At 44.7% G+C, this 21,012-nt stretch overlaps 1 protein-coding gene and 3 non-coding genes across 11 annotated transcripts; all 4 read right to left on the bottom strand.

Moving 5' to 3' along the window:
* Positions 1-755: 755 nt before the first annotated feature.
* atg16l1 (ATG16 autophagy related 16-like 1 (S. cerevisiae)) lies at positions 756-20,833 on the bottom strand. Of its 8 annotated transcripts, none has more exons than XM_085795573.1 (21): positions 20,663-20,833; positions 19,698-19,796; positions 19,064-19,157; positions 17,968-18,073; positions 14,829-14,902; positions 14,651-14,720; positions 13,791-13,972; positions 13,640-13,705; positions 13,457-13,543; positions 12,070-12,129; positions 11,889-11,933; positions 8,079-8,181; positions 6,972-7,077; positions 6,704-6,774; positions 6,261-6,332; positions 3,368-3,488; positions 3,154-3,259; positions 2,605-2,754; positions 2,469-2,516; positions 2,277-2,378; positions 756-1,478 (listed from the first exon to the last, which is right to left on the bottom strand). In XM_085795573.1, coding segments are annotated over exons 1-21 (1,857 nt in total). In that variant the 5' UTR covers positions 20,664-20,833; the 3' UTR covers positions 756-1,384. The 8 variants fall into 8 exon arrangements, with proteins under 8 accessions (XP_085651699.1, XP_085651697.1, XP_085651701.1 ...); XM_085795571.1 differs by having other exon boundaries at positions 8,079-8,184; XM_085795575.1 differs by lacking the exon at positions 20,663-20,833 and adding an exon at positions 20,237-20,637.
* LOC146976054 (small Cajal body-specific RNA 6) lies at positions 4,275-4,546 on the bottom strand. The gene has a single exon (XR_015037519.1).
* On the bottom strand, positions 14,147-14,421 carry LOC146976055 (small Cajal body-specific RNA 6). Its single transcript, XR_015037517.1, has one exon.
* Positions 17,423-17,697, bottom strand: LOC146976056 (small Cajal body-specific RNA 6). The gene has a single exon (XR_015037518.1).
* Positions 20,834-21,012: the final 179 nt, after the last annotated feature.

Below are 21,012 nucleotides of genomic sequence, written 5' to 3' on the forward strand. Positions count from 1 at the left end.
GTGGATGTTGTTTTTTCATTGATGTCATATCCTTACTGAAATAACAGCTACAGCTTTTACTTTATTAATATTTATACTAACCCTAACCCTCAATTAGACTCTCACAACCTCATCACTCTAATTATGATTCATGCTGTCAGTATAAATTAAATATGAAGCATGATTATAATGTAGACAGCAGCTGCTCATTTCTTGGTTGATGGTGTTTTAAATAACAGGTGCTTTGCATTTCCTTCCTTCACTTCCACTGTTTTACCTTCACCTCACCCCGTCTCCTCTCCCTCTGTGTGAGTCTGTGTGTAGGTGACGAATGTGCTTCAGTTGTCGTCCCTCTCTGTCCTTCGCCTGTGAATATTCGACTGCAGCCATTGTTCCCTCTCTTCTTGCTGGTGTCTGTCGTGGCATGTGCCTGTCCTGTCACATGATCAGCAGGAAGAGAGTCTCTGCTGAGCTGATAAGTCGTCATCAGTCGGACTCAGCAGTCTGTCTGCTGACATCAGCGGTTTACACACCTCAGCACACGGAGCGGGGAGGGGCCCGGAGGTCCCTGAATGCAGCACTGAGATTCGTACCCTCGCTCTGATCTCTGGAGATAAAGGCTTCCTTTGCCCGTCTCCACAACATGTCTCTGGTCTGATCAATGTGTCTGAAACGTAAACAGTTCAACCCTCAGCTGGAGAAGAAAGAAACAGTGAAAAATAAACCATGTGAGACGGAGGGGTAGAAAAACAATGAGCTAAATAAGTTTGGACAAGTGAAGTGCAGACACGTCTTTATTTTCTCCTTTTTTTTTTTACTTCCAACATCTCAGTGGTTTTTTTTTCATCAAAGTGCTGCAGAAGATTAATTAAACTGCTGAATGAACTGAGCTCCAGCAGCTGAAGTTGTCTGACCCCTGCTGGACACGTTAGTGTTGGCATCAAACACACACAGAGGTGAGGATGGGTCTGTTGAAATGTTTTCCTTTGTGTTTCAGCTGCAGACGTCCTGCTCACTTCAGCTGTTACAGAAGACTGTGTTTAAACCCTCTTCAGCGTCAGCAGGATGAAGTTTGTGTCTCAGTAAACTGTGTGAGGGCAGTTTAGGGTTCTCACTGTCAGAGAAGAAAAAAACACCACAGAACATTAAAACGTCTGAACCCAAACAGAGAACAGGTAAACATGATTCAAGCCGTTTCTTGTGGTCGACATGAAGGCAGATCAGAGAGCGGCGGCTCTCGGCATCTCGTTTCCTCTGACTGACATGACACACATCTGTCCACAGCTGTCTCAGCTCAATAGCAAGCTCCAAACATTTCATATCGTCCGGCTTCTGAAAATCCGTCCTCGCACTGGACAAGAGTCTCTGTCTCCATCGGTGTCCAGCTGGGACACAGTTCGGCCAATCACATGTCAGACCACAGGATGGCTTTGCTGCCTTTCTCCACACTGACCACGTAGGCTCCCGACGGCGACCAGGACACCGAGTTGATGGCAGAGCTGCACACAGAGGACGACACCGTGAACACACAGCAACAATTTACTGTACAGGAATCTTTTTGTTGTTGTTTTCATCTCATTTGGTTTGTTTTGACCTGATTAAATGATGTGCAGTGAGAGTTTTGTACATTGTCCCTGATCCTCTACCAGTAAATACAGAATCATGGGTTTTCACCTGGCATCAACAATCACAGGCACCAGATTGTAAAACTGTGGAACAATAATTAGCCATGAGAGTTCAAAGAAGCACAAAATAAGAAAATAAGATTAGCGTTATACATCTAATATCCAAGGTGAAGATCCCTGGAAAACCTTGAAATACGGCTGTAGACTCGATGGCTGATTGTACATGTGGAAGAAATCCCATCAAATACTGTGCGTGTCAAAACGATGCTCACGTGACGTGGGACGAGGGCGGGGACTGCTAACTCCATCGGCTGACAGGAAGTTAGCCCAAACCACCGGATCGCTTACTTCTGCTTTAAACCTGTCTAAGTCTTGTTCTTATTACCTATGTCCAAACATTTATTAATGCAGCCACAGAAGACAGGTCACTCCTCAACCTTTCACCTATATCTATGCATATGATCAGCGTATGATGCCGTTTCTTTCTCTTCATGCCGTTCAGTTGTTAGTCATGAGAAGGAAACCGGCCTCCTCTCCCTGTGACTTTGTTTGGTCTCTGCTCCTGTTCTCAGTTCCCTTTACAAAGCTATTACTCAGTTACACTCAGTGTGTGTGTGGAGGCTCCTTACCTCTATGTTTCATTGTGTGTGGTGCTTGCAGTTTGTTACTCACTTGTGGTTTCGGTCCAGAGTTTTGTCCACTTTCCCCGTCATGACATTCCAGATGTAGAGAGCGCCATCAGCTGACCCTCCCGCCACGTAGCAGCCGTCAGGACTGAGAACAAAAACAAACACAGTCGACATTTTAATCATGCAGGTTGAGACGGGCAACGTGTCTCTATAGAGAAAACGGTGCTGAACCCACCTGAAGGTCACTCTGGTCCAGTCAGCTCCACACTTGAAACCCTGAGCGCTGGAAACACACAAACACACACACGGTTAATACAGCGAGTGAGGGATCGTCTGAGAGGATCCACATGACGGGTCCAGACAGAACTCACCTGAACGTCTGTCGGACAGAGTTGGTGCGCAGGTCGATGATCTTGATCAGGTCGTCTCTGGAGCAGGTGAGCAGCTCCGTCCGGTCGTGGTTCAGGTCCAGAGACGTCACTCTGCCCAACAGCTCCAGCTCCCGCACTATACTCTCCGCTCTGACCCATGGCGACACACACACACACACCACACACACACACAGGGGAGAGGCAGAAACACACCATCAGCGCTGAAATGATGAATAACATTGAATAAAATATCAAATCCATCTTTATCTGGTGACTAATTTTCACATTTGCTGAATAAATTTAAACTGGATGTAATTCTCCTGAGCAGGAGGAGCTGAAGTAAACGTAAAATGTAAAATGTAAATGTACTATTTATACAGCCCTTTACAACAATCCTTTCGGTGTACCAAAGTGCTTTACAGTGGGTAATAAAAAAGAAGAATAAATAATAACAATTAAAAACAATAAAAACAGTGAAAGCAATAAAATACAGCAAAATCAAATAAGTTAAAGATAAAATAAGGTAAAAGTGTTGGTTAAAACTCTCACCTGATGTCCCAGAATCGAACTTTCTTATCAAAGTGCCCACTCATGACACACTGCTCAGTGCACACGATGTCGTTACAGCTGGAGCCGGCGAACACCGTCTTCATGCCTGCACACAGAGTCGGTGACAGAGATTCAATCTTACGGTCGTCTCTATGTCAGACCGGATCCAGTACTAGAAAAAAAAAAACTTGAGACAAACCAACCAATCACGTACAGACTTTACTGCGGAGGTCCCACAGTTTGAGCGTCCGGTCGTAGCTCCCGGAGACAATCCGAGCGTTGTCCAATAAGAACCGAGCCGACAGCACCTTCCCACTGTGACCGGTCAGGGTGTGCTGCAGGACACGGACACACAGACACACAGACAGACAGATAGGTGAGTGTTGATGTTGAATGTGATACTGGGACACCACTTGTACAGACTCACTTCCTGCCTCCAAAATAGAAACCTCAGATCCAACCAGTGGAAATGGCTGAGGTCACAGGTGTCAGCAGGATAAATATCATCATATCAGATCATTAGTGACAACCACAGACTGAAATCTTGCTTCGACAATTAACTTGCAGGTGAATTCAGTCCATTAAAATAGACTTATTTAATTTTTTTCGGAACAATTCCTCATGTGAGGGCTTCAATACAAGAGGGACATTACAGACGAGCAGTATGGAGGTATTTGGATGTTTTTTGGTGTGTCTTTTTGGACGAAGAAAAGTGAGGCCCATTCGCTACCGTCATATGGGAGTGCAGTGTTGCGCCGACCCCCCCTGTAACTCCGAGAAGGCACGGAGGACTGAAATTTGGGTGAACTATCCCTTTAATGTCTCCCAGTGATTAATGTTGGCTTGGATCACTCTCCCACCTTGTAGACAGACCTATTACAGTTATGTCACCCTGAACCACAATATTATTTTTATACTGCCTGGTAATAATTTCATCTCATAGAGATGAGTTTCATTCACAAGGTGGTGACACAGATGAAGTCAGTTATACAGAAAGAGATATAATGATGTTCAATGTTTCTCATCTTCTTTATTCTCTGTGTGGACAGGTGTGTTACTTGTGTGAGAAGAACGTGTAATAATTTGGCATCTGGCATCATTTACGTTCAGTGTCTGTCTCTGGTCTCAGCAGCAGGGTGAGATCATCTCTCGGGCCTCGCCCCCTCAGCCTGACTCTCTGGTGAGCGGTTCTGTCTGGATGCAAGTCATCAACGATGAGCTCATAGGATCTCTGTATGAACTCGCTATGATGTCACATCCCGTCTGTCAGCAGCTCCTGTGGTCACCAGTGCAACACTAGAGCATGATGGGGGAGCAGGGGCTGCTGGGAGCCAAAATGGCGGCCGAAGGGGGAGGAACTGAGATTCAGACCTTTTACAGTACATCACTGACCAGCAGATAATCAGCGTTTTCTGTTGATTATCAGATGAAGTTAAACCCTCAGACGCATCAATGATTCATTAATCAATCAGTTGATTGAATGTGTGACAGGAAGAAAAAAAAAAATCTTCAAAGGTTTTAAGACTGACATGTCTGAGAAGCCATGTATCCACCATCTTACCTGTTCAGATGTGTAAAATATCTACTGGATCAGGTAATGAGGTACCCACAGCGCTAGTGGATGAAGAATCTCTCTCATATGATCAGTGTAAGTAATCAATATGAGTTTTCCATTGTAAAAAGAGTCTATCATGTTCACATTTTACAAGGTTTAACCTGAGCAACAACAGTGACCACATTCACACAGGATCAGTAGGTTACTTTCCATACATGTTTCGGTAAACATCAAAAAGACAAAATGAGCCGTGGGGTCAAGGAGCCTGAATAAGCAGCAAAAGGATGTAGAAGATGTGTTTTAATAAAAATAACCTAGGTGTCCTTGGTTCTCACTTGTTTTGAATTAAAAGTAAAATGAGGCTTGACGAGTTGATTGATTGCATCCTGATTTACAGGCTTTTATTTCATCTGTATTCCTGAGACATTAATGCCGTGTCCTGTTCATCCTGGGACTGTGAGATCAACAGAGGCAGATGCAGCAGAGGAAGTTGTTCTGACCTCTAGCAGCCTCATACCAGCTGACCACTACTAATGTTGACAGAAGATGTCTCAAGCCGACACACAACACTTTACTTGGACATGTGACGTCGCGCTAGCCAACCATGTGGACCAGAACAGAGCACCGCTAAATGAGCCAATTAAAAACAGTAACTACACAATGATGCAGCTTCATGTTCAAAATCAGCGTTTTGGCCGCCGCAGGACGTCAGGAGGGACAGAGGAGGAGCAGCGCTGATGTCATGAAAGACTGTTTGGCTTATTGGTTCTGTAAGGAGCAATGTTAGCCTAATAGCTTTATTGCCACAATTAGGCTATAACCAGTAAATTGTCATAAAACTAAATGTAACATAAAATACAAGATTCAAGGGTCTTATGAAGAACAACAAAATAAAAACATTCAAGTAAATCAATAAACAACAAAAACAGAATATAAATAGTTGTTCCAATCCACTTCATGGCTCAAGTGAAAGGTTTGTGTACTAGAAACAGACATTTTTTATCCACCTTCAATACAGAAGATGAATGTTGATTAATCTCCATCTGTGTGAACATTAGATGTTACTGATATCTGGGCCTTTACTGTGGGTTGGAGACGACAACATATTGAACACAGCACATTCTTTCAAACTCACGCTGTGTTGGAGTAAATGATTCATCATAATTTTCTGGTGCTTCTTCCGCTGCAGGAAATATCTTCTGCAGGAGTTGCATTTTGTTGAGAAGTAAAACTTGTGAAAACAAAACACTCACTGCACTTTTGGGATTGAAAAGCAGAACGATAAGACCTGTGTCTTAATGAATCCCAGTTCTTTTGAACCAGCACTTCACACCCAGTCCTGTTTTAGATCACCTAGCGTGTTGCTCAGTCTTGTCCACGTCTGTTTGGTGTGTTACTAACCTATGAACAAGGGGGGGAATGTATCCCATGTTCATGTATCAATGACTAATCGCGTTAAACATAAAATAAATCATACATCTAGTTTTAACATAATAAAGCAGCCCTATGTGATATGAAGCAAAAGGCTGAGCAGTCATGTGTTTGCACTCACCCTCAGTCTGTAGTCGTCCACCGTCCATATCCGGCTGGCAAAGTCATTAGAGGCAGCGAGCAGGTACGAACCCTGAAGACACAGTAGGAAAAATTAAAACAAAACAAAACATCGGAGCGTTACAACAGATGCTTATTGAATATTTTAACACGCTTCGGGGCTGGAGAATATTCCCTCTCTTACAAAAGTCAGACACCAACACTTAAAATCAGCAAATCACCCTGCAATTGTTTTTCAATGTAATTGTATTTATGCTCTGTTGCTGCTTGTAAACTCATCGTCTGTAAATGAGGGAAACCTCAGTGACCAACAAGTTGAAATAAAGGTTTAAATAATTTAAAAAAAAGAAAAGAATTGTGACAAAAAGGAAAAAATAAATAAAATAAATCATGCAACACTACAGGTCAGGACTACATAGTGATCGCCGAGAGATGCAGACTCACAGCACTGTCAAACTCGATACTGGTGATTCCTGCGTTGCTGCCGGTCAGAGCTCCTTTCGGCTCACAGTGACCTGCACACAGAGAAAAAAAATAGGCCCAAGTCAGCGTTGTTCATCGGCACAAGGAAAACCTGAGACACAAGTGGTTTGTAGCAGTTGAATGATGTTTAATGGCCTAGTCCAGAACTAGGAGAAAATCAGCAGTACTGTAAAGACTTCAGAAAAATGTTCTAACGTGCGAGCAGCGATTGTTGTCATGGAGACCTCACCTGCAATAACCTCCCACAGCTTCACCCTGCGGTCCATCCCTCCTGTCGCCAAGAGACGGGAGCCAGGACTGAACCTGACTGCATTCACCTCACCGTCATGGGCTTCCTACACAGAGAGCAGCAGGAAAGGATTATGGGAAGTCAGACCTTCAGTGAACCTTTGACCCGAGTTCGGTCCCTGTTTTCAGCTAGGAAACGGCCGCGTCACTGATCAGACCTCTGAGAGTTTAACCACTAACTGCAGCAGGATCGACATCGAGTCCCCTGTGGTTTCTGCTGGTTCTGAGGCTGCAGGTTGAGTTTGAGAAAAACAACTGAGGCCATGTTTCCATCCATTTGACGATCGAATTATCTCAAGATCGATAAAAATATGAATGCAAATAATGCCAGTTCAACTGCGTTTCCATGTCAGACCTTAAAATCAAATAAAAAGCTGTGCTTAATGACGTCATGTGCCGTTTGCGATCATAGTACTGTATCGAATTGTTTTCTTGCAATTTAAGGTGTTTCCATTCATTTTTCTACTAAATCGCAAAACAGAAGGACATCCATCCTTCATTAACCGATTATCCAAGGTCAGACTGCAGACAGGCCAAGTGTGATGAGCTGCTGGAGTCGTTGCCTGGAAACTACTGAGCCATACGCACGCTATTATATTACCCGGTATTATATTTACTTGTAGGCTAAAGGCTGGTGCTTATAATGCTACATGCCTATCATCAGAAGACAGTGGGGTGTAAACACTGTTTTGATGCAGATGCACCGCATGTTAAATCTCACTCACATTTATCCGGCAAATTACCATTTCCATCAGCATTTGTCGCATTAACTTTGTATCAATCAAGAGAAAATCCGATGATATCGACCGTATTAACTTTATCGATATTCATGACATTTACCGGTAATCAAATTTTACTGTTTCCATAAGGCATTTTTAATTTGATATTGCTTAATGTGAATGCAGTGTTTCCGTATCTGTTCCTGTTGAGTGATCAATACATCAGTCATTCCCAGCTGATTGATCTTAACTCCTGTTTTGGTTTCCCTGAGCCTATCCCAGTCAAACCATGACATCTGTTCCACTGGTGAAGAAGTTGAGGTACTTACAAACGCATGCAGAGCCGTGGACGGGACTCGAACCTCTGCACACCCGCCTGACGGAGCCTCTGTGTTTTCAGGCGACGTGCTGAAAGAGTTGGCGGTTCGACGCCTGCTGAGAGAGAGACCGGAGTTACCAACAGTTTACAGAGATCAGGAGGTCAGAGGTCACTGAGCAGCGACAGTCTGAGGTTACATCAGCCATCACATCTGTAGGAGGTGAAGGACGCGGGGACCACGGTGATGCCAGACAGGCGCATCATCACTGTCTGTCGATGAGTCAGTTACTTGTAAAAAGAGGTTCACAACTAGGGTTGCAAAATTCCAGGAATTTTCAAAGTTGGAAACTTTCCATGGTAATTAATGGGAATATATGGGAATAAATCTGAAATTTACCAAATTCAAGATTGGCCCTAACAGGGAACTTAACCGTCCTGCTGTCCTCCTGGGTCAAGGAAGGAAGGAAGGATGAAAGGAAGGAAGGAAGGACAAAGGGAAAGAAGGAAGGAAGGACGGACAAAGTGAACGATGGGAGGAAAGAAGGAAGGAAAGATAGATGGAGGGAGGGAACAGATTGGGTCAAAAAAGAAGGAAGAAGTAAGGACAAAGGGAAGGAAGGGAGAGAGGCAAAAAGGATTGTGGAAAGAAGGAAGAGAAAAGGGAAGGAAAGAAAGATGGAGGGAGGGAACAGACCAGGTCAACTGGATCAAAAGAGGAAGGAAGAAGTAGTAAGGACAAAGGGAAGGAAGGAAGAAAAGAAGCAAGGGAAAAAGGATTGTGGAAAGAAGGAAGGGAGAAAGGAAGGAAAGAAGGAAGGATGGAGGAAGTGAACAGATTGGAAGGACAACAGTTTAATTCCCATAAATTCCCAATAATTCCCATAGAAAGTTTTCAATTTGGAATATTTCCAAAATTCCCCATCTTAACTTCCCGTGGAAAGTTTCTGGAAATTTCCCGCCCCTTTGCAACCCTATTCACAACTCTTAATCATGAAGACGATTAGACATAATTAGCTACGTACAATCATGTTTGACTGAATGATTTCAATATGATCCAACAATCATGAGTGACAGTGTGCGTGTTAATTACATTAATTAATTAATTAATATAACTGTGCCGCTACTTCAGATTATTCATGATGTGACAGCTGATGTTTGTGTGAGTGTTTGAAGATAAAACATCAGTGTTCAAACCGCGAAGTTCAACCTGAGCTGGACTCTGCTGGGTTCATGCCGTGCACACGTCAGAAGCTCTGCAGCCGATGTCCAGCTTTAAAACAACCAGCAATGTTTGGATCTGATCAGACCCCCAATCCACTTCAGTTTCCAGGTCACGGACGGACAGCGAGAGCAGATTTAGTGAGAGACCTGGTCCCAGCGGCTGAGTTTAGTCCTGAGGGACGGCTCGTCTCCGAGGAAACCTGAATCTAACGACACCTGGTTCCAGAAAATTCCTCCTTCAGTTTGTCAGAGCTGCTGCATCCTCTGATCTCAATGTCACACACACGTCATCTACTTTTTAATATCCAACCTGGTTTTTACTTGAATTTTATAAAAACCACAACAGTGTGTGTTAGCCAGATTAAATAGAGGTTTTTGATCAAGTTAAAAGCTGGGCTGTAAAGTCCATCTATCAGCACTGAGAGGTGAACAGAGTTGCTCAGGTGTAATCACTGGGGTGAAATGGACTTTACAAACATCTCGCACTCAATTTGTCAAACTCACCCCAGAAGAAACAAATGGATTATAACTTAAAGTGAAATTCCGGCGTAAGTGTAAACCATGGTCAAACACACCGTAACACTGAGTTAGACCCCCCCTCGAGAGATCAATTTGCCCGACCGCTACATTCACGAGATCCACCAACTTCAGCAAATACCGCAATATCGCCACACACGGCGCTCTCCGGATCCACTGTCTGACCGCAACCAAAACGTCACCATTTGCCCAAAATAATGCTCAGAACTGCACCAAATGTCATCAATAGTACACACAGGGTCCCAGCACGTAGTACGAGTTGTCAAACATCTGCTAGCTTTGCCTGTTTTCTTTAGCAAGGAGATGCAACTCAACTCACCTACTTCTCCTCCGGGAGCCGCTCGTTGGTGAGGAAGCCCTGACGAGTCGATCACCGAGTGCACCGGAGTTCCGCAGCTCAATCAACAATTACCTCATGGAAATACAATCAGAGTTTTTTTTTTTTTTATCTTGCATATCACTTTATAACTATTATTATCGAGTGCTGGCCACGATATAGGCGCAAATGAGCATTTTTAAGAGCTGCGGAACTCCGGTGCACTCGGTGATCGACTCGCCAGGGCTTCCTCACCAGCGAGCGGCTCCAGGAGGAGAAGTAGGTGAGTTGAGTTGCATCTCCTTGCTAAAGAAAACAGGCAAAGCTAGCAGATGTTGACAACTCGTACTACGTGCTGGGACCCTGTGTGTACTATTGATGACATTTGGTGCAGTTCTGAGCATTATTTTGGGCAAATGGTGGCGTTTTGGTTGCGGTCAGACAGTGGATCCGGAGAGCGCCGTGTGTGGCGATATTGCGGTATTTGCTGAAGTTGGTGGATCTCGTGAATGTAGCGGTCGGGCAAATTGATCTCTCGAGGGGGGGTCTAACTCGGTGTTACGGTGTGTTTGACCATGGTTTACACTTACGCCGGAATTTCACTTTAAACCCAGACACGACATGGGAGCTCAGTCAGTAAAATAGGTGGTTCTTTAGTTAAAGTCACAGTCAACTCCTGCAGCTCTGGACCGCGAGGTTCGACCATGACGATCACATGTGATGTTACGGGGTTAATCAGGACAACAGTGGGAGCAACAACTCTAAACTACAGCCTCTAAAAAAGAATCTGATTACTGTTGTTGGGATTATTGCCAACCATCACATCAACACAAACGTCAGTGTTCACACTGCCAGCAGAAACATCAACAGTCTGCAGACCTTCCGATCAGAGCTAAAAGAAAAAAAAAAAAGAGCCCGAGTCGGCTCACGTGGTTATCAAGGTTGTCTGTTCGCTTTGTTCACTGACAGCCAATCACAGGAGATCTTAGTGAAGGATTAACACTGGTCTTTACAATCTGAACAGACTACAGGGACACACAAAAACAAAAACTAGGAGAGCAGGACGTATCAGGAGTGGGTTCTTACTGCTCCTGTTTCTCCTCTCTCATCTGAACTCTTGAATTCAGTGTTTGTGTCACTGACGGAGCAGGTGGACAAAACTACCAAACACAAGAGCTGTGTATTGTGCGTTCACACCCAAAAGTGTGCAAAGCTTCAAAAATGCCAGAAGTCATTCATTTTCAAAGAGAGCCTGGTGACCTGAGCGACCAAAGTGTCAACTGGCGTCAGCCGCGCTTCCAAAGCGTCTCCAGACGAGAAGCTGAGCCTTGGTTAACTTTATGGTAATTAGCTATGACGCGGTCCGGTGGCAACCAGTCAGAATAGAGCTTTCCTTCACCTCCTTTAAATGACCAGCGCGATCAAACTTTGACGTCAGTAACGTGAAGAGCGACCAAAGCGGCTAAAAAAAATATTTTGCCTTTAGCTTTTGGTGTGAACGCACAGTAAGACTTCAGCGCCAAGACATCTGTCCATAACACAGACCTCATGGTCCTCACTCATTACAGACAGGAGGATTGATCTCTCTCACACACACACACACGACATGTACAGGTGGACATGCAGGTATTATGTAAAGACCAGCTGGGTGAAAATAAAATGATCTCTGGCTCCACCCACAGTCAGTCAATGATGTGTCAATGAGAAACTGACAGTGTGAACAGGTGAACACACACAGTCATTCACCTGGCGTGTGGTGGGAGGAGTCCAGGCTGAACACACTCAGACACTCTGCAGACAGACATAAGACAGATAGATAGACAGACAGGAAGATAGACAGGTGGTCAATCACAACATGGACAGTCCCAGCCCCCCTTTACAGAGACCAGGACAGAGACCGAGACCAGATGGCGTTATAGCTACATACCCAAATATGTTGGAGATGGAGTCGAGCAGACCACCAGGAGGAGGCTGGGAGATTTTCTTACTGCAGGAAGAGAAAAGAAAACTTGCTAAGTGTCCAGGTCCACTGATGTCTTCAACGTCTCCATCTGTCCACAACCCAAACCAGGCATGGGCCGGTGTGGCTGCAGGTTTCTGCTCCAACCAACCAAGAACACCACAGTTTGACCAATCAACTCTCTGAAGACTGAGATCAGCTGATTAAATGAGTCAAGGCTGGTGTGCTTGTTGGAAAGAAAACCTGCAGCCACATCGGCCAATTGTGGAAAAGGTTGCCTGTTTCCAGCAAACCTATCGAATTCCACCGGAGCATGTGGCTGACGCGTGTTGTCCAAAAGAAAAACACAGAAAAAAGTGTGTCCTCTATGATAGCTGGCCTTAGAGGTTTATTCGCCAAATACAAAAAATAAAAAAGCATACATTCTCCACGGGCACTGTAATCAACGATACCTGTCCACACACACGCACACTCCAAAACACAGCTTCCAATACGGTCAGAAAAACTGTGTGTTCCTGTGGCTCTCCCGTCATCCACACAGCCTCGTTCCTAAACACCGCGCCTCCAACAGCTACTTTCTTAAAGATACAGGCGCTTATTTTTATCTGTCTCACCAAAATTAATAACATTAAAAGGGACAACGAGGAGTTTTGGAAAAGCGAAGCGTTTTCACACTACATTTATGAGCCTCCGCGTGCACCGTAAAATTCTTTGACCGGCGCAAGATAGAATCATGTTTTCATTCATCAATAATTAAAGTCAGAGGTTCGAAGACGATCACATACTGTCGTAGTTCCGACCATAAACGGCGATTCGGCGGCGTTATTCTCATGACTCGCCACGAAACCGAAAGTAAGGAAACGCTGGTCGGCTCGACCAGCATTTCCGCCACCACTAATAACAAAATAACGATAGAGACAAAATGATATATTTATCGAAAATGGGCCCATTAACAAGTGTGGGTAGCGAAGATTCATCCACATTAACGTGAGACTTTTTTATAACCAAATAGAAACTCCTCGTTGTCCCTTTAAAAAAAAAATCTGTGTTTATGTGCAAATAATAATCAAATAATAATGATTACTTCAATTAACTTGTTCTTTTAAATGCAATTAAATTAATAAACTAATATGAAATCCTAAATATATACTCCATAATGAACTGATTTTATTATTATTATTATTATTATATTACCATCAGTCATATGGTACCTACATTGCTGCCCATTCCTGACCCAGACTGTTTCTGCCTGTTTGTTTTGACGGACCGACAGTTGATAGGAAAACCCCGACACTGACTCGATCAATCTCATCAATTCAGTGAACTCTGGTGATGACAGGACTGGTGGTCTCACCTGGGAGTCCTGCTGAGCGGTCTGTTGGGTGAGGTCTCGCCAACGCCCTTCCCTCCGTCCTCGGCCAGAACCTCGATGTCGTCGTCCCTGAGGAGAGACACACCATGACCAGGTCAGAACCGACTCACCTCAGCCATGATTGAAAAAAAAAAGAAGAAGAAGCTGTAGGTTGAATCTACTGACGGGTCGATGGGAAGAGGTTCTTTGGCAGCGTCGGCCAGCTCCTTCTGCAGTTTGGCCTGTCTGCGTCTGAAATCAGGCAGATCGGTCAGAGGAGTGAAATCAAAATCAGAGACATTGTCGTCGTCCTCCTCCTCCAGGTGTTTCAATCTACCTGCTGTCTTTCTCGTTCTCAGCGTTCAGCCTGTTGGCCTCCTGAGCTTTCTCCGCCATCCAGCGAGACACCAGCTCCTGGTTGTCCTCTGTGGTTTTCCTCAGCTTCTCCTCCAGAGCAGAGAAGGTGATCTGCAGGGCGTCATACTCGTCCTTCAGGGTCTGGTTCGCCCTCTCCAGGTCCTGCAGGAGAAAGAAGATCAACAGTCACAACTCTGGGCTCCTGAAGCTGACGGAGAGTGATGGAGGACACACACTAAAAGGCTCCGACTAGTTACTGTACACTTGATAAATACACAGCAGACACCTAAAGGTCTGACAGGTCAAAACTGACTCCATGTTTTCTGATCAGATGAAGGTCTCAGCTTGAAAACTTTAGATCAGCTCCCTCCTCCTCCTTTAGCCTGGTGCTCCTTGCTGATTGGTTCTGTTGGATGCCAGCCATCACACTGAGCCTATTGGATCTCTCTATAGACTCACACTGATGTGACTTCCTGTCTGTCAGCAGCTCCTGGGGCCACCGCTGCACAGCTAGAGCATGATGGGAGAGCAGAGCAGGAGCTGCTGGGAGCCAGAGGGCAGCAGGGGAGGATGTGGGTGGTCAGACCTTTTACTGTTGTTCATCATTGACCTTCGATCACTAACGGTTCAGTCCAAAGACACATGAGCACCTCGCATGACGTTCGGCAGCATCGAGTGAACTTCAAATCTTTCAGTCTGAGTGGACCTAATCCTGACTCCTTAATTAGTTTCATGGACGTAATACTTCTACATTGCTGCATTTCCCAGGATGCTTTGCGCAGCCCCAGATAAGCGGAATCCTTGAGGCATGCGTTTGCTCAAGGTTATCTATATTTCTACCTGCAGGCAGCTCCTCAGCTCCCGACAGTCTCCCTCCAGGTTGGCAATCTGCTGCTGGTACTCCAACATCCTGAAAACACACAACACAACACATTTCAGTCTGCTGCTGGCGAACCGACCTCCACTGAGATGTCGCGCATACACACAGGTACAGATAAGAGTGTGTGCAGATACTGACTTGGCTTCGTTGCTCTGGATCTCTTTGTCTTTCAGTTGAATCTGGTTGTTCAGCTCGATGACGCTCTGAGCCAGCTGTAAGGGAAAAAAAATAACACACCTTCATCATCTGTCTGCAGATTATAAAATATGAAACACAACAGAAGTAAAAACCATAAAGACAAAGTTTACTGTGAGAACTGTGCTGCCTGATCGACCAAACAGTAGTCAATGTGCCGAGTCTCAGTCAACCAGGTGTTTTGATTGGTCAGTTAGTCGAAGAAAAAAAGTTTGCCTATAGAGATATTTTGTCAATTTGCATATTTTGAAAAAAAAAACAAAAAAAAAAAACTGATGTAAACAGATGTAAAATTAGCAGCAATACCAAATTATTTGTACATTCCTATTGCATGAAAAACACAATGGGCTCTATGCACAGCTCCACTACATCCCAGTGTTAATTTCGTCAGACGAGACGAGACGAAAAATATTCATCAACGATGGTTTTTTTCATGACGAAAACGAGACGAAGACGAGACGAAATCAATGCCCTTAAACACTGACTGTGACGAAATTTACACGCATTTTTTGTTGGTGAAAAAAGACGAGACGAAATCTACTTAATCAAATAAAAACTTAAAAAAATGTCTCTTTCTTTTTTCGTCACAGACTTTTTAAATTACGATCCAAAAAGTGCCACATCACTGGATGCATGTCAGGTTTTTTCTCCTCCTGCGCTGCTGCCAGGGGTGTGTGTGTGTGTGTGTGTGTGTGAGAGAGTGTGTGTGTGAGAGAGAGTGTGTGAGTGTGAGTGTGTGTGTGTGAGTGAGGCGCACACACACACACACACACGCACAGTCTGTGCTAAGTGCGGCGAGTAGGCTACAAACTGGCTAGGGGGGGCGCATGGCCATTGCAGGGGGGGTGCGGGCGCTGTAAACCGGCAGCGGAATCGCTGCAAAGCTCCGAGCAACGGAAATCATGTGCGAGCCGGAGCCCTCCCGTTCACATCATTGCATTTGTCAATCGCTGTGTTTTATTTTGAAAATTAACCGGATTCTCTCGCTTTTTCTTTGTGCGACTTCCTGCCCGGCTTGACAGCATCTCTGGCTCTGGTGTGAACGACACAATCGTTAACATCAAAGTGCTCCGCTTCTCGGTGCTTCTCGGCTACTCGCGGCGCTTCTGCGGCCGGTGTGTCCCTGGCGTAGACGCGTCTCCGCGCTGGTCGGTCGCTTCTGCGCTGTGTGTGTGTTCACCTCTGTTGAGATACTGACAAATAGCCTACATAAACGCACACACAAGCTGGAAAGTTGGCTCATCTGACAGCTGTCAATAATGACAAATCTTGTGAGATGAGTGAGAAAAAGACTAAAATGAATCTATTGGTTTGAGTAGATTAGTTGTGATTAAAGCAGAAGTAAGTGATATATTTGTGTTAATATAAGTCTTAAATAGTTATATCTTCCGACAGCAATCACTTACATAGAGTGTTTGGTCTGAAACACGGGTCTGTCAGTCACTCTGCTCTGCTCTGAGCCGAGGAGAAAACTTTTCTTGTATCCTACAGTTTTTATCCAATGAGGAGAGAGAACGGCATGCAGGGCTGTGTGTGCAGCCAAGGGACGCCGTGAATGTGGTGACGTAGGGACGAGGGCTGTTATGGTGCGTTCAAGGAAACTCGTATTTTTCCAACCGTGAAGTCGTACCAGTTCGATCTGGTACGAGTTCACCGGTCGGAAGTTACGAGTGGCCGTTATAGTGACTTTCACCGGTAAAACAGGTCGGAAAAACACGAGTGGGTTGCCTGGAACGCTACAAAGTCGTAAGTTGTGACTTGAAGCTGTAATTTACGATTTCAAAAGCCTGCCTGGAACGCAGCATTAGCGAAAACGACCGGACCACTTACTTCTGCTTTAACATTACTGTCAATCTGCTTTCAAAGACTAAAAAAAGACTATTGACTAAAACTATACTAAAATGCTTTGGATTTTAGTCGACTAAAACTAGACTAAAATACTTTGGATTTTCTTTGACTAAAACTAGACTAAAATGCCAAGACTTTTCGTCGACTAAATTGTGACTAAACAAAAAAGAATACAAGCTGACTAAATATGACTAAAACTTATAAGGGCATTTGACACAAGACTAAGACTAAAACTAAATTGAAAAATAGCTGACAAAATTAACACTGCTACATCCTGAACTTCATACTGCTCCTTTGTTTCAATAATGTAAGACAGGAAACAAAGGAGCAGCATTAAATTCAGGACGTAGTGGAGCTGTGCATAGAGCCCATTTCTGTCATGAACGAGCAAATTCAAATGAAAAACATGGCTGCCATCAACAAAAATATCCTTGGAAAAACAGTGCTTAGTGAATATTGGTGATAAATTACTAACCCTTGGTTCAATCATCATACAATTTGGTAGGTGTGATCAGGTTGTGAAAGGAAGCAGGCAAACCATACAAGCCTGACTTGGAAGGTATACTACAGACAAACACACTAAAAGGCTCCGACTAGTTACTGTACACTTGATAAATACACAGCAGACACAGCAGACACCTAAAGGTCTGACAGGTCAAAACTGACTCCATGTTTTCTGATCAGATGAAGGTCTCAGCTTGAAAACTTTAGATCAGCTCCCTCCTCCTCCTTTAGCCTGGTGCTCCTTGCTGATTGGTTCTGTTGGATGCCAGCCATCACACTGAGCCTATTGGATCTCTCTATAGACTCACACTGATGTGACTTCCTGTCTGTCAGCAGCTCCTGGGGCCACCGCTGCACAGCTAGAGCATGATGGGAGAGCAGAGCAGGAGCTGCTGGGAGCCAGAGGGCAGCAGGGGAGGATGTGGGTGATCAGACCTTTTACTGTTGTTCATCATTGACCTTCGATCACTAACGGTTCAGCCCAAAGACACATGAGCACCTTGCTGAGTCGAGTCCGACACTGACACTGAGTGACATCAGTAAAAAGTAAACTGAACTATTTTCAAGTGATTCTTACAATGACGTTTTTTTCAATACGCACAAAAACAAAACCACGATTTGTGTGTTATTTGTTTAAATGGGTTGTGTTTGTGTGGATGAAGATCTGACCGTGTTCCAGTTGGACAGGTGTTCGTGTCATGTCTCCGTGTGTGGGCTAAAGGTCACTGACCTCTCCTCTCTTCTTGTGGAGCTCCGTCAGCTCCTCCTGGTGTTTGATTCTCATCTGAGCCATTTCCTGCTGCAGAGCGTCGCTGCGATTCGAGTCGGCGCCCGAACTGAAACGCAGGACAGGGACAGGTGAAGAGCTACGTTACACAAGGTTCCCCCGGGGACGTCCCCACCAACTGAACATGCCAGACGTATAGAGCTTTCACAGACGAGTGTGAAATTGACTTATTTTACATTTCAGCAACACAGGCCAGAAATGATCAGTATTGCCGACAAAAAACACATGATTCTGTGGTCAGTGTGGTTTCCTAGGTGATCAGTGACTAGAGGCTTTAATGCTAATCTACCAATCACATTTTCTCATAAAAACTATCAAACCGTGTTTAGCGGCCAATCAATCACAGCATCCCTAATTCCCACCTTTTCATTCATCTCTTTTCAGGATCATCTTCAGGTCATGTGGTCGTGCCTACCCGGTCCGTAGACTGGGGCATTATAAATTTGTCAGTTGTTTGTTCATAAAACATGGAGGGAGATGGAGTGTATATAGAAAAAGGAAGAGCTGTCAGCAGCTTAAGTCTTCGTATACAGTGTAAATTTGAGTGGAAAAAAGTAACTCGCAGGAAGCAGCACAGATAATTCTGTTCGATAGGGACGCACTGGGCGATACCAATGTTTAAAATAACAATCTGGCCGATGGTGGATACTGGTACCAATGCTTTTTCTCTGTAATTTATTCCTCCATTGTGTAAAGAAAACCAAGAAATCTTCATTACTCCCACACAACTGACATTTTCGCTCACTTTAACAAACTGAACGCGCCCTCTTGCATCTCGGCAGTCATATCCCACCCAAAAAGAGGAAAAACAAAAGAGAGAGCAGGCTTCCCCGAGTTAGCAAAATATACCACTGAACACAACACAGTACTTTCCAATGGCCGATGTCAGTCAACCAGGTGCATCCCTACTGTTCGATTATTATTCTGTTTTTTCCCCCTGTATCACTTTCAGCGCTGCATGTTGGGAGGATCACACATACAGATAGAAGAGTCAAGGTGGAGGCGAGTCCCCGCTGAGCTGTGCCTCAGACTGTCTCACCTGGCCTCGTGTCCTCTCTGGATGTCATATTTGTCGGCCTGGTATCGCTCTGACAGAACGGCCTGCAGGTCTGACTTCTCCAGCAGACGGTTATCTGAAAGCAACAGAGCCCAGCCAGTCGTTAATGTGTCTGAACTGAAAGGTCACACAGCAGCTGGATTACAGCTGTGACTCTGACAGGGTGTAACAGTCTGGCCTGCACACCAGCGAGGGTGCCGGATGAGCTAGGAAGTGAGATGGAGAGAGTTGAGGGGGAGGGAAAACACCAGAGATCATCATGTCTGTGGCACAAAACAACAAAAAGTGACAATTCATGCTCTCTGCTCATTTACTAAATTTTATGTGGAACAAACCACGACATTTTATCACCCAGCTCCATGTGCAATGTTAAGAGCCTCTGTTCAGTGCAGTACACACATTTTTAATGACTCAAAAGACCCGTCTCTACTATCACCTTCACTTTCCCCATGATGTAACATTTAAATGTTTTTGTTGTGTTGATTAAATCTAAACTGCACTGTGTGTGTGTGGTGTGTGTGTGTGTGTGTACAGCTGGGTAGAGCTGTTAAGATAACCTCTCATTCATGTGCAGTCGTGCATGTGAGGGGCGTGAGATGTGATGAGATGTACTCACACTGGTGGATGATCTCCTCAAAGGCTTGTCTCTGCACTCGGTCCCTGAGCTTCAGCTGCTCTGAGATGTGCCTCTTCCACGTACGCTCTGCCATCACCACTACACACACACACACACACACACACACACACACACACACATTAGGATCACTTGACAGCACAGCCTCTGATGACTGGTCAGGTGAATCAACACCTGTAAACATCTGTAGAGAATATGAACATGAGACTCTTCAGGAAGGAGAATGTATCAGTCATACTGTTGAAGCACCACAGCAGAGGACTGTGAAGCTGTAGTGTCCAAAAATGGGAAGTTGTGTTTTGACAGCTCCATACTATCTCACAATAAAAACACTTTACTCAACAGATATTTTATACAGTGGCTCAAGTTTGTTTGATTCAAGCCTCCGAGTCGTTCTGCTGTAAATCACAGGTGACTTCTTGTTGCACAGAAGCAGGCGGCTAATCTCCAGACACGGTCAGGTGATTAGTAGCCAGTGTAAATGATAATGCATTTAAAATAAGAAAAAAAAGGTTAAAAACCTCGGCTAGGAGTGATCGCTGTTCACACGGACGGATTCCCAGGTAATCCAGGTGACTAACCCCGGTGACGTCGGAGAGGTAAAAAGCACGAGGCGGTTGAAAACATCCTCAGTTACTGTGTTGTTGGTGTTGTGGCTCCGTTAGCATTAGCTGCTAAAGGAAACGCCAGAGAGACTGAATGGTGACGCCATGCTAACAGGGCGACGGGCTACAACAGCAAATGTCTCCGATTAGACCCGTGCTAAACCGACTCAGTTACATGTGAACCCATCGTGTCGCGGCTCCGTCAGTCTCCCTCGTCGCGGCTCCGGTGAGGAGGGGTTACCGGACAGTTTCCCGGGACGCAACACCCGTGACTCGACATGTTTGTATGCTAACGGAGAGGCTAGCTCCGGTGCTTTAAAATGAAATAATAATAAAACTTACTCCACCCAACCGAGTTCCGGGCTGTAGCTCGTTTCCTCTGACGCCTCCCCGTTGACCTCGACGTTGCTGTCTCTGTTATCGGTTTTAATGGGCTCGGTTTGTCTCTTTAACCGACATCAGCTTCTTCCCTTAATTCGCTCCAAGTAAGCGCCATTTTGGCTCCGACGGCTTGACTTCCGGGAGGGTCGCACGAAAATACGATCGGGTTTAAATAGCAGCCGGTAGTGATACTGATAACTTGTAGGTAATGTAATTTTCACTCTTTTCATCCGCAAGTAAATTAATTATTATTCTGAGTAAAATATATATACATATACACACATTTATAGTAATGTAAATATTATAAATAT

Source organism: Trachurus japonicus, chromosome 13 (assembly GCF_045865225.1).
Source record: "Trachurus japonicus isolate A0001 chromosome 13, Traja_1.0".
In the NCBI taxonomy this organism is placed as follows: Eukaryota; Metazoa; Chordata; class Actinopteri; order Carangiformes; family Carangidae; genus Trachurus; species Trachurus japonicus.